The sequence below is a fragment of the Galeopterus variegatus genome, unplaced genomic scaffold, assembly GCF_000696425.1.
Source record: "Galeopterus variegatus unplaced genomic scaffold, G_variegatus-3.0.2 Scaffold6293, whole genome shotgun sequence".
NCBI classification, from domain to species: Eukaryota; Metazoa; Chordata; class Mammalia; order Dermoptera; family Cynocephalidae; genus Galeopterus; species Galeopterus variegatus.
This window is the reverse complement of record NW_007732404.1, coordinates 58407-73430: the sequence shown is the minus strand read 5'-3', so window position 1 is coordinate 73430 and position 15024 is coordinate 58407. Positions and strand designations below refer to the sequence as shown.

The window sequence follows — 15024 nt, the reverse complement described above, 5'->3', positions numbered from 1 at the left end:
ATGGAGGAGGCTTGAGGACAATATGCATTAAGTGATAGCATAATACAAATACATGATACAGTCACAGAAAGACAAATACTGTATGATTTCATTTAAACGAGGTCTCTAAAGTAGTCAAATTCATAGAAACAGAAAGTAGAATGGTAGTTACCAGGAACTAGGGGGAGGGACAAAAGGGGATTTGTTGTTAAATGGGTGTAGAATTTCAGATTTACAACATGAAAAAGTTCTAGAGGTCTATTGTATAACAGTGTGAATATACTTAACACTATTGAGCTGTACACTTAAAAATGGTTAAGATGATAAATTTTATGTTATGTATTTTCATAATTTAAAAAATGTTAAAAAAAAAAAAGTCAGTGATTTCAGATTGTTGTTTCACTAACCTAGAACTTCCTAAGTAAAGTAACTAAAATAAATAGAATTATGTAAACTTTCAGAAAATGATTCTAAGGTCACTGATTTATAGTTTAAAATTGAAATTCATCTTACTCAGTATAGGGACACAAATACATTCAACTCTGATGTAGAGTCACTATGTTTTTACCTGAAAGAGGCTAATGCAGAGAAACTGTGGTGTTTGAGCTCTTTAAAATTGTAAAAATATTGTTTTCTATGTCCTTTTTTCCCAGAGTTTCTTTCTTTTTCTTAAATTTTCTGTTTTTCCCTGAGTTTAAAACACATTCTCCTTCTTTCCGAAAAGATTATTCTAGAAACAATGTATGCCCAATATAAAAAATAAAACCAATCAACAGAGAACTGTCTGAAATAAAAAGAGAAATCTTCCTGTGGCGCCTTCTACCATCCCCTTCCCTTCCTACCACTAATCCATACCTTAGAGGTAACCACTAATGTTCTATTCCTTTCCAGCTATCTTCTATTCCTACCATTCAGGAAATTATATTCTAATCTTTCGACATCAGATTCACCTGATAAAGGCCTAGGAATAATGATGTTTTAGTACCGTGTCAGCAATAGGGCTATGAATAGTCAGAGAGTATCTTCATTTGGTCAGTAAGCAGTTGTTTATTCTTTGTTCTGTCCAGCCTGAGCTAAGTGTGCATGGAGAGGCCAAAGAAATAAAAGCTACGGTTCTTGCTCTCAAAGAGCTTACAGTATAGCTGGGGAACTAGCACACATGAGGAAAAAGTGAACTATGTCAAAAAGTGTATAAATAAGTCTGTAAATGATGTAATTCATTAAAGTAGACTGTATAATTAATAATCACGTGTTAATTCAATTTCTCTTTAATTGTAAATTTTGCTAATTCCTATTCATAAAAAATAGACCGATGTGTCAGTTAGAAGGTTTCTTAAAAAATGTTTTCTTTTTCAGATTCTCTTGGAATGCTTTCTTACACCACGTCAGGACTTTATACATCTCTGATATACAAGAATATGACAACCCCAGTGTATACAACTTTGAAGGGGGTAACTCATTATTGGTACTTTTAAACATATGGTTCTCTTCATGATGGAAAACTGTTTATTCAAGCTCCAGATTCCATTCTTAACATTTTACAGACTCCCCCTTTATAGAGGGTTTTAGAAGTTCACATTAATGTGTCATGAAAAAGAAGAAATGGAAAGGTCTGGAAAAATTTTTTTTTTTTTTATCAGAGTATTTGAGGTCTGAGTCTATTTTTGTTGTGTCCTATGTGATCCTCCTCCCACCCCCATGTCTGTTAATTGTTTAAAGGAAACGTATTATTAATGATGTAATGAAACTCCTAATTTACAAAGATGTTTGTGTCAGTGCCAGGGTCCCCTTTCCTTGCTTGAAGTACCTAATTAAAATAAGGATTGTCAGGTATTTCCAACTTCATGTTTTCAGGAATCTATTAGAATTGACAAATGCCTTGCTAATTAAAATTTGAGGTTTAACAACATGACTTTGATAATGGCAAAATATATTCTTGTATTGCTTTAAAAAAAAATCATATTCCATGACTTCTTCTTGTAGAACATTCTGTGTCTAAAGAGAGAGGTAACGTTAGAGATGGATACAGGGAGGCTGTTCTGCTTTCCTTTAGAAGGCGACCCAAATAAGTAGCAGTCCTTTCCTGGGTGACTCCTCTGGCTCAGAGGAAGAAGACAGCTCGAGGTCCAGCTCCCGGACGTCAGAGTCAGACACACGCAGTAGGTGTGGGCCGGGCAGCCCCAGAGCCATGAAACGAGGTGAGGGAAAAATCTCAGGCATTCAAGACAGCTCCAGATCATCAGAATACTTCTTAGGAATTTGATACCCGTAATAGGACTTTTTAAAAAGAATAGATAATAAAATGATTGTTTCAAACCATGGTGAAAAGAGCATTAGCCTAGGACTGAGACTTTTATATTCTAGTCCTCATTCTCTTTTTAATTCTCTGACAAACCACATAGTCGTCATCATTGTCGTCATTGTCATTGTTGTCATCTTTTTTTTTTTTCCAGCTTAATTTTGTCTGTAAGAGAGAGACCACTTTATTGTGCGAAGAAAGTGAGATATTTAGCCAAAATGAGGTTGCTCTTTTATAGTAACTATGTGGCATTTTTGGATAGTTTGTGGGATCGACCAATTTCAGCTGAATTTGTTACACTACTAAATGACAGAAAATATACCTGAAATTTGTTGGTTAATCTGATATTAAAGTAGAAAACAACCAACACTTTGCTTTGGGCACGTCTGTGATTTGTAGGGGTTTTGAAGAAATTTGTACATAGAGGTTATAGAGATCTAATCCCACAAAATGACATCTGTATTTTATAAAAAGCCTTTAATGAAGCATTTTATATCGGTTGGTTTCAAACTGTGTTCCATGGAACATCTCAGCTTCAACTGGAGCTACTCAGCTTTCAACAATTTAACATTTTAGGGCTCAGCTGGTCTCCTTGCTCTCACCTTGCTCAGCTACAGCCAGGATCAGGTTATGTCACACTTTTGCTCTGCAGAAGTGCAATGGCTCGAATGTCTTTGACCTCATCTGCTTTCTCCTCTCTTGTAGGTTCTGGCTTCACTGGCCTTCTTGCTGTTCCTGGAACACGCCAGGCATGCTTTTATTTCAGGACCGTTGCACTGTTGTTTCCTCCACCTGGTTTTCTTCCCCCCAAGTGTCTGTATAGCTCATTTCCTCACCTCCTTCAATACTTTGTTCAAATTGCAGTATTTTGCCCTACTGTTGCTGATTCTTCCTATTCCCTGTAGTCTGCTCTCCATTTTATTTTTCCATAGCATTTACCCCCTGTCTGTCAATCTGTCTCCCTCCACTAGAATGTGTGTTCCATGAGGGCTCAAATTTCTCTGTTTTGTTGTCTGCTCTATCTCTAGCACACAGGACAGTGCCTGGCACACTGGTCCTGGGGCTGGGAGCCCGAGATTTGCAGGCCAACATTGCCCCACCAGATCCTTTCATCTCTGGGTCTTAGTCTCCTTAGAGAATGAGGATATTAGCCAGGATGATCTCTGATGTCCCTTATAGATCTAAATTTGTTATTCTATGAAAAATAAAGATATTAGCACAACTGTTATTTGTCCAAGTCAAGTAAAGAATAGTGTCACAGGAGTGACATTGTCCTAATACATCTTTAAATGTTAATAAACGCTTTCAAAAATTGCTGGATACTGTAATGAATATGTCCTAAGTCCTTGATTTTATTTAATATATTCAAAATCTCCAATTATAGTGATCCTCCAATTGTGCTTACAACTCACAAGTAGTTTTTTATAAAGGCAAGTGAATTATTATGAAAATGTTCCACTGAATTTTACTTCGTAGCTGCTGGCAAATGAAGTAGTGTGTTTATATCTTTAAATCTTATTGCTTGCTTCTCTTTTATGAAAGATTTTTAAAATGTGTAAACTATTTAGTAGTTTATTGGACTTACATGAAAAAATACTACTGAAGTCTTTTTTTTTTTAATGAGAAGGTACTTTAAAAGTGATTACAGAAATTAAGTGGTTGAAACTTTGTGAAAATCTTGATAAATTAAGGTTCGGCATTTGTTTGCCTATACATCAATATGTAAACATACATATTTTAAGTTTTTAATAGAAGATACATTAGTAGACTAATGCATATATTTTATATATGTAAAAATAGATGTGGTTGTAATTATACCAAAATATTATTTATGTTTCTTTGACTTCTTTGGAGATTTGCATGACAGTCCCTACCCCTTAGTTCTGTTTTCTGCTTTAAAAGTTTTTCATGGCCAAAGGCATGAGAATACATCCAGTCTAGGGAGGCTTATGATTTAGGAAGAGGTGCATTTCATAGGAGAACTCACAGACAGCATTTGGACCACCCCAGTATTAAGTATTGACTTGGTTTATTTCTTTGTTCTTTTAGGTGTGTCTCTCTCCTCCGTGGCTTCTGAAAGTGATTACGCTATTCCTCCTGATGCTTATTCCACAGAAACAGAGTACTCACAGCCAGAGCACAAGCTTCCTAAAACTTGCTCATCTTCCAGTGATAATGGGAAAAATGTAAACAGTGAATCAGATTTTTTAAAAATTAATGAATCAAATAGTTTGAGCCTCCAAAAGGAAACTTAAAAGGTTTTTAATAAATCTTTTTTTTTATTAGGAACCACTGGAAAAATCCGGCTACTTGTTAAAAATGAGTGGTAAAGTTAAGACGTGGAAGCGGAGGTGGTTTGTTCTTAAAGGTGGTGAATTACTTTACTACAAATCTCCAGTGAGTAAAAGTGCTTGCTATTTAGAACTGAATTTCTCAAACTATACATCAAATTCCTGATTGATTGTTTTCCCTATAATGCAATTAATGATACAAAGGATTTTTTATTGTTACTATTACAGTTAATCACTTTACATTTAGTTTTCTTCTTTTCCTACAGAGTGATGTAATTAGAAAACCCCAGGGTCATATTGAACTTAGTGCATCCTGCAGTATTTTAAGAGGAGACAACAAACAAACAGTTCAGGTACTTATTTTTTTACTTTTTTTTTTTTTGTATTATGCAAAACTCAATTCTCAATTATCTAAGCCAGTGGAAGGGTGAGTTTTAAGAGGAGACAACAAACAAACAGTTCAGGTACTTATTTTTTTACTTTTTTTTTTTTTTTTGTATTATGCAAAACTCAATTCTCAATTATCTAAGCCAGTGGAAGGGTGATTGGATGATTCAATGTTTCTTTATTCATTTTGGGGTCAGTTTAATGCCACAAGACTTTTTAGTTCAAAATATTATAAGCTAAGTTGTGTTAAGTAACTCCCACTATACTTTCCTTACCTTTTCTTGCTTTACATTCTTCTTTCCCCATATTTAAGGTATTTTCAGCTCTCAAACTGTTAAGCTATTTCAGGGAAGGATCCTATGATAAATGAATTCCTAATACGATGTTAGTAATATAATGTAGTATTAAATTCAGAAGGGTTTTTATTTTAATATAGAATTGGAAAGCAACAGTTCTTATATGAACTTCAGATGCTATAACACATAAGTGGGAAAGGTATTGGTGAGCAGAGGGGCTGTCCCGCCAGGTCACACCATACAGGTATCTGCTGCTCATTTTACCCACACAAAGGCTGGTCTTGCCAGAAACCTATTAAACTTAGAATACAGACTTTTAGGTAGTCTATTATATGTAATTTAAATTCAGATACTTTATTTCTGAAATGCTTTCAATAACCATTATTTTCTTATCTTGCTCCTTTGGAGAGTGGAAGACACCAATTGCCAGAAAGGTACATTATCAGTGTTTCCAGCGGATTTTACCTGAGAACTCCTAAAAATTTAGAAAGGAGAATCAGGGAAAGCCTTGTCTTAGAATATGGCACTTAAGAATCATTTGTAAGCTTATGAAATATTTGGAAAATTTACAATGTGGTTAATTTGAGACTGGAAAATGTGAGTTCATAATATCTGATCACATGTTAGTTCCAAGAATTTCTCTTCTTATGTGCAAGATCTTTTCTCATTTTATTTATAGTTGATTTCTTCATTTCTATATATTAAAAAAAAAACTCCTCTCATATTGCTAAAAATGTGTTATTTTATTATCGTTTCCAGTCATTCTGCTTCTCATTTCAACGAGGAGCCTGTAGCGCATTTAAGAAAAAAAGTAAAAGGTGACAAGTAAATAAAGATATAAAATCTTGAACCAAAAATTTAATATTGTGAAAAGTTTTAAAGTAAACTGAAGTGAAAACAATAATTTAAACAAAAATTCAATTATTGTAATTCTCACAAAGTGGTTAAAATATTCTAAACTGTTGTGGAATCATTTATTTAGAACTTAGGGTTCAAAGTTTAGCGTGTTTGTTTCCATGTTAATTAATAATGTTTGAAGAATAGATGAGGAAATGCTAATAATCCTAAATCTTCACAATTTCCTTTCCTATGCCTTTCTTATCCCATTTTAGTTGACCACTGAAAAACACACATACTATCTGACTGCAGATTCTCCCAACATATTGGAAGAATGGATTAAAGTGTTACAGAATGTTCTTCGAGTACAAGCTGCCAACCCGCTTTTCCTGCAGCCTGAGGGCAAACCAGCTGTGAAGGGATTGCTCACTAAGGTAGGGACCTTGTGTGCATGGCATTGTTTCAGGCAACTACATGAATGAGCCCTACTGATTATGAACAGTGGGTGTCAAAGAATATGTAGATTGAATATTAATATTATCTTGAGGTGGGGAAGTGTGTTTTAAGTATGATGTCCAAAACAAAAACCATACAGCTGGAAAGACAAATTTGACTACAACATATAAAAATGTAAGTGCAATATCAAAAATTCTATAAACAGAGTTTTAACAAGGCAGATGAAAAACTTTGAAAAGGTAGTTGAAATGTGTGAAACCAGTTATATACTTAATATTTAACAAGCTTTTTCTAATCAGTAAGTAAAGTGTGAATACCAATGGGGGAAAAGGAACAAAAGATACAGTGGGAAAGAAGTAGAGATAAGAAGAAATACAAATGATCAATGAGCATATGGAAAAACATTTGACCGTCACTAATATTTTTTTTAAAAGCACAAATTGAAATAATAGGTATTGTAATAATAGATACAGATTAAGAACTTTGCTAGTGAGAATATTATTCTGGAAAGCAATTTGGCCAAAGTGTTAACTCATTAAATATTTCTGAACAAACAAATGAATAAATGAATATCAAATATTTTAAAAACATATATACATATTCTTTGATCCAGCAATCTAAGTTTGAGAAATTTATCCTTATGAAATGGTCTTAATTTGTAAAAGATTTAAATATAAGGCTATCCATCATAGCATTTTTCCCCCTATTTTTTAAATGAAGTATAATGAAAATACTCTGAAATGCACAGACTGTAAGTGTAGAGTTTGATGAGTTTCGAAAGATATCTACTGTTACTCTGTTAAGATATAGAGCATTTTCATTACCCCAGAAATATTGCTTGCACAGCATGGTTCATAACAAAGAAAAATTGGAATCAACTTAGACGTAGGGTAGGGAATAGTTTATACAGTCATATGGTACTTTTCTACGCAGCCTTTTAAATGTTGTAAAAGAATATAATAATGCTATAGAAATATGGTATGACGCATTGTTAGGTGATAAGTAGATTGCAGTATTCACATTATTATCCCATTTTTGTTATACATATTCATAGAAAAATGTCTGAATGGGAAATATGCCAAAGTATATTGGTTATCTCTGTGTGATTTTATTTTATTTTATTTATCCATTTATTTGGCATCTGGTTGGTTCAGGGATCAAGACCCTTGACCTTGATGTTATAACACCATGCTCTAACCAACTGAGCTAACTAGCCAGCCAATTTTATTTATTTACTTTGATTAATTCTGTTTTCTAACTTTTTTTAGAATGAATAAGTATTGACTTATACTTAATATTTTAAAATTTTTAAAAGTCCCACAAGGCTGTGGTGGGATTTGTTATGGAGAATGGTGCAGGATCATGGGAGCTTATGTTTTATGTGATGACAAAGGCTGGTTGGGATATGATATATTGCTTGTCTTCAAAGTTTCAAACAGAACTGATATGAAATACCTTTGTTATGGATACAAAGTAAAAAAAAAATATTCTTTCAGTAACTCGGTTTGCTGAAGCCTTGAGATTTGAGGTTGCCTTTAATCTTCATGAGGATTCTTCCAGTATAATTTTTTGTATTATAATTTTTTTCAGAATAAGTCAGAGTTTTAAGAAATCCTAATAAATAAGAATTACAGATATAGATAAACTATATTTTAAAAACACATCTTTTTCTGTGAGTTGGCAAAGGTCCTAGTTAATTTGCAGTTCTCCAAAGGTACACATTGTTCTATTTTAAAGATAAATCATTTCAAAAGTACACTGTCTGTAGCCAGATGCATTATACTCCAGTTTTTATGAGACTTCTTTCTGGAGTTTGTTTAAAGAAGAAAAAGAACCTGCATAACACTAACTTTTCAAAGCTTCCAGGATATTTGTCTATAAATATATGTTTCCAAATTTAATTAAACTGAAACATGTCTTGCCAAATGAAACATTTTTGTTTTTTCTCAAGCAACATTCTAAATCCATCTAACTGTTGGGTGGTAGAGTTATTTGTTTGCTTAGACCACAGTTTTGAAAGCCCAAAGTCTGGCTGGATTTGTGGGCTTAAAGAAGATGTGTGTTTTACTTCTTATTCAGAGTGGGGAAGGAAGCATTTACTGAGTAACTACTATTATCCTTTATTTACATTTTCTCATTTGGTAATCACAGCCACCCACGGAGGTGTACAATAATCCCATGTTATTGACAAAGGAGCTAAGAGGAACTGAGGACATCCATCCAGCGCATCTAGAAATGGAATTTAAGCCTTGGTCCATTAGACCTCAAAGTCCAGAACTTTTCTACTACAGTGACTTGCCTACTATAAAACATATATGGCAGTAATTTGTCTTCTTCCCAATGTGTTCTATCAGAATAGTCCATTTAACATAAGTCATTACAAGGGCTTACAGGACCCTGAAAGTCTTCATCCCACCTACCCCATTCCCTGCCCCTTCCCCAATAATCTCTTCCCTCACTCTTTCAGCCCCAGACTCACAGGCCTCCTTGTGCTCCTCAGACACACCGGGTGCACCCCATCTCAGGGCCTGGCTGCTTGCCCTTCCTTTACCCAAGGAGTCATCTTCTCTCAGATGACTACATAGCTCATCTCCCTTTTTCAGAGATTTAATGTCAGTGAGACCCTCCAGACCACCTTATTTTAAATTACCCCTCCCCCTTACCTAAGCACTTATCCTTTGCTGCTTAATTTTTCTCCTTAATTCTTATTACCATGAGCAAGCATGATAACAGAATTTGGGGCATTAGTTGTACTGGCCAGTGTCTTGGTTTCCAGCTGGTGAGCCTCTCCAGAGTGAACTCATTCTAAGTATTGCAGGAGAAGGGCTAGCCTCAAGGCAGAAGTTGGCAGAGTTAGGTTGGCGGGATTGTTGCTATGTGACTGGGATTATAGGACAACCTCCACAAAGCACACCACATTCTAGGTCTGGGACAATAGAGTTTATTTTAAATCTTACCCATGGGTGGGAATGAGGTTCTTTGTGTTTTTCTAGACTTGAGGATGTAGCTGGGACTGTCTGGTAAGATCTTTAATGCCTGTAGCTGGGCATGACTGGGGCAGGGAAGAACTCACAGTAAGAATCTTCATAAAGCCACCAAATGATGATAAACCTACAATACTCAATAAAAACTTTGGTAAAATGTCTTCCATAAAAATGTATATAAATAAAGGGCTGACCGGTTAGCTCAATAGGTTAGCACAGCATTATTACACCAAGGTCATGGGTTTGGATCACTGTACTGGCCAGTTCCTCTCTGCCACCCTCCCTCCAAAACAAAAGTACATAGAAATGATGTGTTCTTGATGAAGGTATATAGTGTAGTGCTGATTTGTCATCTTCCTCATAAGGCTGTGAGCCCTTTGAGGAAGGATATTATACCTTATTCTTATCAGTTTCCCCAGGATCTAGCCCAATCTCTGATTATCCACACTCAAGAGCTAGATTCAAATTCTGATCCAGTCACTTAACATAGTGCCTGACATATGAAAGGTACTCAACATATATGTATTAGTCCATTTTGTGTTGCTATAACAGAAATACCTGAGACTGGGTAATTTATAAAGAACAGAGGTTTGTTTGGCTCACAATTCTGGGACAGCTGCATCTGGCATGGGCCTCAGGCTGCTTCTACTCATGGCGGAAAGTGGAAGGCAGCTGGCGGGTACAAGCTGATCATATGGCGAGAGGAAGCAAGAGAGAGAGAGGAGGTGCCAGGGTCTTTTAAGCAACCAGCTCTCGTGGGAACTAACCAAGTGAGAACTCACTCACTATCCCTCTTCCCCCAGGGAGAGCATTAATCCATTCATGAGGGATCCGCCCCTGTGACTCAAACAGCTTCCAGCACTGCCACATTGGGGATCAGATTTCCACATGAGTTTGGGGGGGACAATACATCCAAACTCTATCAGTATAGTAATAGCTTTTAATGGTATTTTACTATTTTTTTTTTCCTTTTTGTCTTTTTTCGTGTCCGGCAACGGATCGCAACCCTCAGTGTCGCGCCCGTACCGGACCGGGACCAGCAACGGGATCGCAACCCTCGGTGTTGCTCCCACACCTCGCTCAGCCAGTGAGCGGGAACCGGTCCGTATGTGGGATCCGAACCCTCGGCGGGAGCGCCACCACACTCCCAAGCGGTGCACTGTAGCAGTGCGCCACCGGGCTGGCCCAGTATTTTACTATTTTGTGTGATTACTTCTGTAGGAGGTGTCAGATATTTTGAATGAACAAATCTTTTACATTTGGGAAATCACTAGAATTCTTTAGGTTTTAATATTTTCACTTCTAACATGAGGGTGTTAACTCAGAAAGCCACAGGGTTATTGGAGTTCTATGAAATATGGAAATTATCAAATATACTTACTTGTGGAATTGGCACTGTGTTTTATCCATCTTTGAATCCTCAGTCCTGGGCATAGTACTTGATACATAGTAAATTAAACATTCCTTAAGTGTTGAATGGTGAGCACCAAAGCAAAACATGCCATGCTACTACTGTAACAGGTGAACCTTAAACAGCATTGACAGTCTAGGTGGACTATCACTTATATCTTGGGCAAACTGGATACCTATAGAACCTGAAATAGAGTGTATAAGCTATACTTTAAGGTGTTAGAGTTCTGAGCTACATTTGTAATTTGTTGAAATATGATTTCAGGTAAAACATGGCTATTCCAAGAGAGTCTGGTGTACACTTATAGGGAAGACATTATATTATTTTCGTAGTCAAGAAGATAAGGTATGTATGTGTTTTTAATATGCTGATTAGAGGAATTTTTTGTCTGTTATGGCTTAAAATTTTTTCTTTAACTCTTCTGTTGCTAGGTAAAACCTTAGAATTTTTGATAAGGTCAAAATGTGGTATAAAATCTATTACTGAAGTAATCATTTATCACCTACAAGGGTCTTGATTCTTAATTATAAGCCTTAGCAACTTTTAATTAATGTATCTTCTAAGACCTAGAAGAGAAATGCCTTTTACTCCACCCCCGACTATCAATTTCTCACATTTTCCCACGTTCTGACAGACTAGATAAGGTTTGAGTGAAGGGAACAGCAAGCTAGGAAAGAAGATATGGGGAGAAAAAAGAATCCAGAACTGTCCCAGGCCCTCAAATTCCTGGATACCACTTATCTATCCATCCATCTGCCTATTTATATCCTGGTTTTATATCCTTCATTTTTAAACTAATCTCCTCAGAAGAACTGGAGTTATCTTCACTTTCAGAGTAAAAAGACAGGATATCTATCAAAGGTGAAATGTATGCTCGGCCATCATATGGGTACTTCGTGTCACCCTTATGTTACTGAAACTATAAAAATTGAGCCAACATGGGCCAGGAGTACTCGCCTAAAATAATGATGTCAGCTCCACAGAATAGCAGCCTGCGACTGATTGCTGTGTTAATGAGACTAAACTTCTGGTCCACTGACCATGTGGGTCAGCATTTCTCTGTTCCCTTCTCACAGACTGCACTCTAAGGTCTGACCAGTTGTATTTAAAATGCATGCCATTCTCAGTATTGCTGATGGGATGGGGGTTAACACAGTGCAGCCATTGAAAGTGATACCTCTGAAGGAATGTGGGAAAATGCTCACACGTACGTGTTACCTGAATAAGCACAATACAAAATTGTATATTAAGTATAATTTTAACTAACTTATAGTTAAATTAGGAAAACAGAAGCCACTCTACATATTCTGGGTATTAAAGTTTTAGTATAGAATTAGGGACATACATAACTTCTAGAAAAGTTGAAGAACAGAGATCAAGGAAACTGCCACTCGGGGTCAGAGAAATCAACATTTAAGATTTCAGCCCAAGAACTGAGGCAGATGGTCCTCAAGACTTCAGTGGAAAGCCTCTGTGAATCTCACACCAGCCCAGGCATCTGGCTGCAACTGTCTCAGGGGAATGATGACTTCTCTTTCACCCTCTCTTGCCAGATCTCATGCAGATTCTGTCATAGGCAAACTCTAACTTGGAACCATACAGGGAAGAAGATTCTGGCAAATATCGTTCCCAACTTCTCTCCTGCAATTACTGGGAAACCATAGGAGAGAGTGGCTGGGATACTGAGTTTATAATTCTCCGTCTGGCACATCTAAGTAAAAGTATGCATAGTGTATCAAAAAGAACTATACCAAAATGTTGAGTGATTATCTGTGAGGATAGTATTATGGATAATTTTCTACTTTTTAAAAAAATACCTTTCTATACTTACCAATTTTCTATAATAAGCATGTATTGTTTTTATAAATAGAAAAATAATTTAATAAAAATAGATAGCATTGGTTACAAAAGAAACAAGCCCGAAGAATGCAGATAAGTGAACAGAAATCAATTATAATTATTAAAAAAGTATGATGCATATGAATCAGTATAGGCCTACTTCATTTTGTGCTATAGATGTTTCGAAAGCAATTTGTTTCTAATCTGGATCAGTGTCTTTTTTTGTTAAATCAAAACACTTAAAAGGACTAGGTCTGTTTGTTATTTGTGGAGCTATGGTGAATCCTTTGCTAAAATGAATAGACATCTTCAATATTGAGGTAGATAAAACCTAGATTTTCATGATTGGTGTACCTAAATACACAATTAGGATAGTATTCTCATGTACTATATTAGAATTTGGTTTTTTATCCCATTTTTAAAAGCTTGCTTTTTATTTATCAGTATTACTCTTGTGTTCTGTTATTTTGCTTTTGTTTTACTACCCTTCCCCCCCCCAAATTGTAGAAAAGTTAGTTTTGTATTTTTCCTTTAGAGGTAAATTTTTTCATTCAGTGCCCAGCATAGTACATAGTAACTATTCAGTAAATAATTATTAATTTAATGGGGAGAAAAAATCATGTTATCTTATGAAAGGCAATACATTTAATTAAACAAATTAATTTTTCACTATTAATCATCTATTAGACAGATAATACTGCGTTTTATATAAGATATCCACATAAGGACCTCACTGAGAAGCTGACATTTTAATTAGGTTCTGAAGGAAATAAAAGAGCAACCATGTGGGTATTTGGGGCAAAAACATTCCAGGCAGAGGGAACAGCAAGTGCAGAGGCCCTAAGGTAGGAGCATGCCTGGTGTGTTTGAGGACTAGTGAGGAGGTCAGTGTGACTGGACCGGAGTCCATTAGGAAGAGAATATAGGAGATAAGTTCAGAGATATAACGGGCCAAATCATATTGGGCCTTATAGGACATAGTAAGAACTTAGGATTTGTAGGGGAGGGTAAATTTTACTTCTGCCTTTTTAGGGCTTTTGGCAGGCCTGAAAATTAAATTGATGTAAGACAGATTATAGGAGAAGAGCATTCAAATTTATTTAAGTTTTACTTGACTTGGGAGCCTTCATAAAGAAATGACCCAAGGATGTAGTTAGAGTTGAACACTTGTGTACTAAATTGGACAAAGAGTAGTAAATGTGAAGACGTGACAAGGCGCAAAGGGACTTGGGCTAGGGTAGTTAACTGGCTGGAGGAGTGAGGAGGAAGATGAGGGTTAGTTCGACAAGGGTTGTTTGTACAAATTTCCCTTGGCCTCAACTTCTTGTCCTTGATGATAAGAATGTTATTTTCCTTCCAGTAGAGGGAGGGCATGTTACATATGGGAGTTTTATCTCCTGTCTTTGGGAAGAAAAAGGAGAGGGTCAGAGTGCCCTTCTTACACCTGTTGTTTTTTAAAATGCCTTTTAGCTCAATATAATACTTATGCAAAATGGCAAAGCAGGGACATGATCTCACCTGTCTAATAGGAAGAGTCCTGCTTCTGGTTAAGAATAGACAGAAGGGAATAATGAGGACACTAGTTAGGAGACTTTTAGAATAACACAAGTGAGAGATGATTGTGGTTCAATGGTGGCAACAGAGATGTGAGAAGTGACCAGATTCTGGATACATTCTGAAAGTCTTGATGATAGGGTTTGTCGACCAAAAAGTTAGGAGATAGGAGAGAAAGAAAAGGATCAGTGATGATGCCAAGGTTTTTGGCCTAAAAAGCTGGCAAGATAAAGTTGCTGACATCTGAGATGGGAAAGACTGGGCAGAGCAGGTTGTTGTGGAGGATTTACCAAGGTAAGTTTGAGATGCTATGGACATCTAAATAGAGTTGGTGAGTCTGGAGTTATAAATTTGAGTGTAACTAACATATGCTAGTATTAAAGCCATGAACTTGACTGAGATCACTCTAGGAGTGAGTATAGATGGAAAAAGAGTCCAAGCACTGAGCCTTGGAACTTGGCATGAAAAGGTATGATGGTAAATGTCTTTGTACTTAGAATGAACTTCTTCAGAACCACAGTGCAAACCTGGCCAAATATTTTAGAAGTTATAAATCTGAAGCAGACCGTGTATTTTCCTGGAATAAATGGACTTAATTAAAGCAAAAGTTTAAAAATAGATATGCTAAATATTATCGTTCCCAACTTCTCTCCTGCAATTACTGGGAAACCATAGGAGAGAGTGGCTGGGG

At 36.1% G+C, this 15024-nt stretch overlaps 1 protein-coding gene across 2 annotated transcripts in view; it reads left to right on the top strand.

The window, feature by feature from the left end:
• The first annotated feature begins 1341 nt into the window (after positions 1 to 1341).
• The window catches only part of PLEKHH2 (pleckstrin homology domain containing, family H (with MyTH4 domain) member 2), a 53201-nt gene continuing 39518 nt past the window's right edge, over positions 1342 to 15024 (top strand). For both annotated transcript variants that reach the window (XM_008590695.1, XM_008590694.1), the window contains exons 1-7: positions 1342 to 1430; positions 2033 to 2177; positions 4328 to 4464; positions 4565 to 4675; positions 4836 to 4922; positions 6365 to 6523; positions 11205 to 11285. In XM_008590695.1, coding sequence (XP_008588917.1) covers positions 1347 to 1430; positions 2033 to 2177; positions 4328 to 4464; positions 4565 to 4675; positions 4836 to 4922; positions 6365 to 6523; positions 11205 to 11285 — 804 coding nt within the window. In that variant the 5' untranslated portion in view covers positions 1342 to 1346. The remainder of the gene's footprint in view (positions 1431 to 2032; positions 2178 to 4327; positions 4465 to 4564; positions 4676 to 4835; positions 4923 to 6364; positions 6524 to 11204; positions 11286 to 15024) is intronic.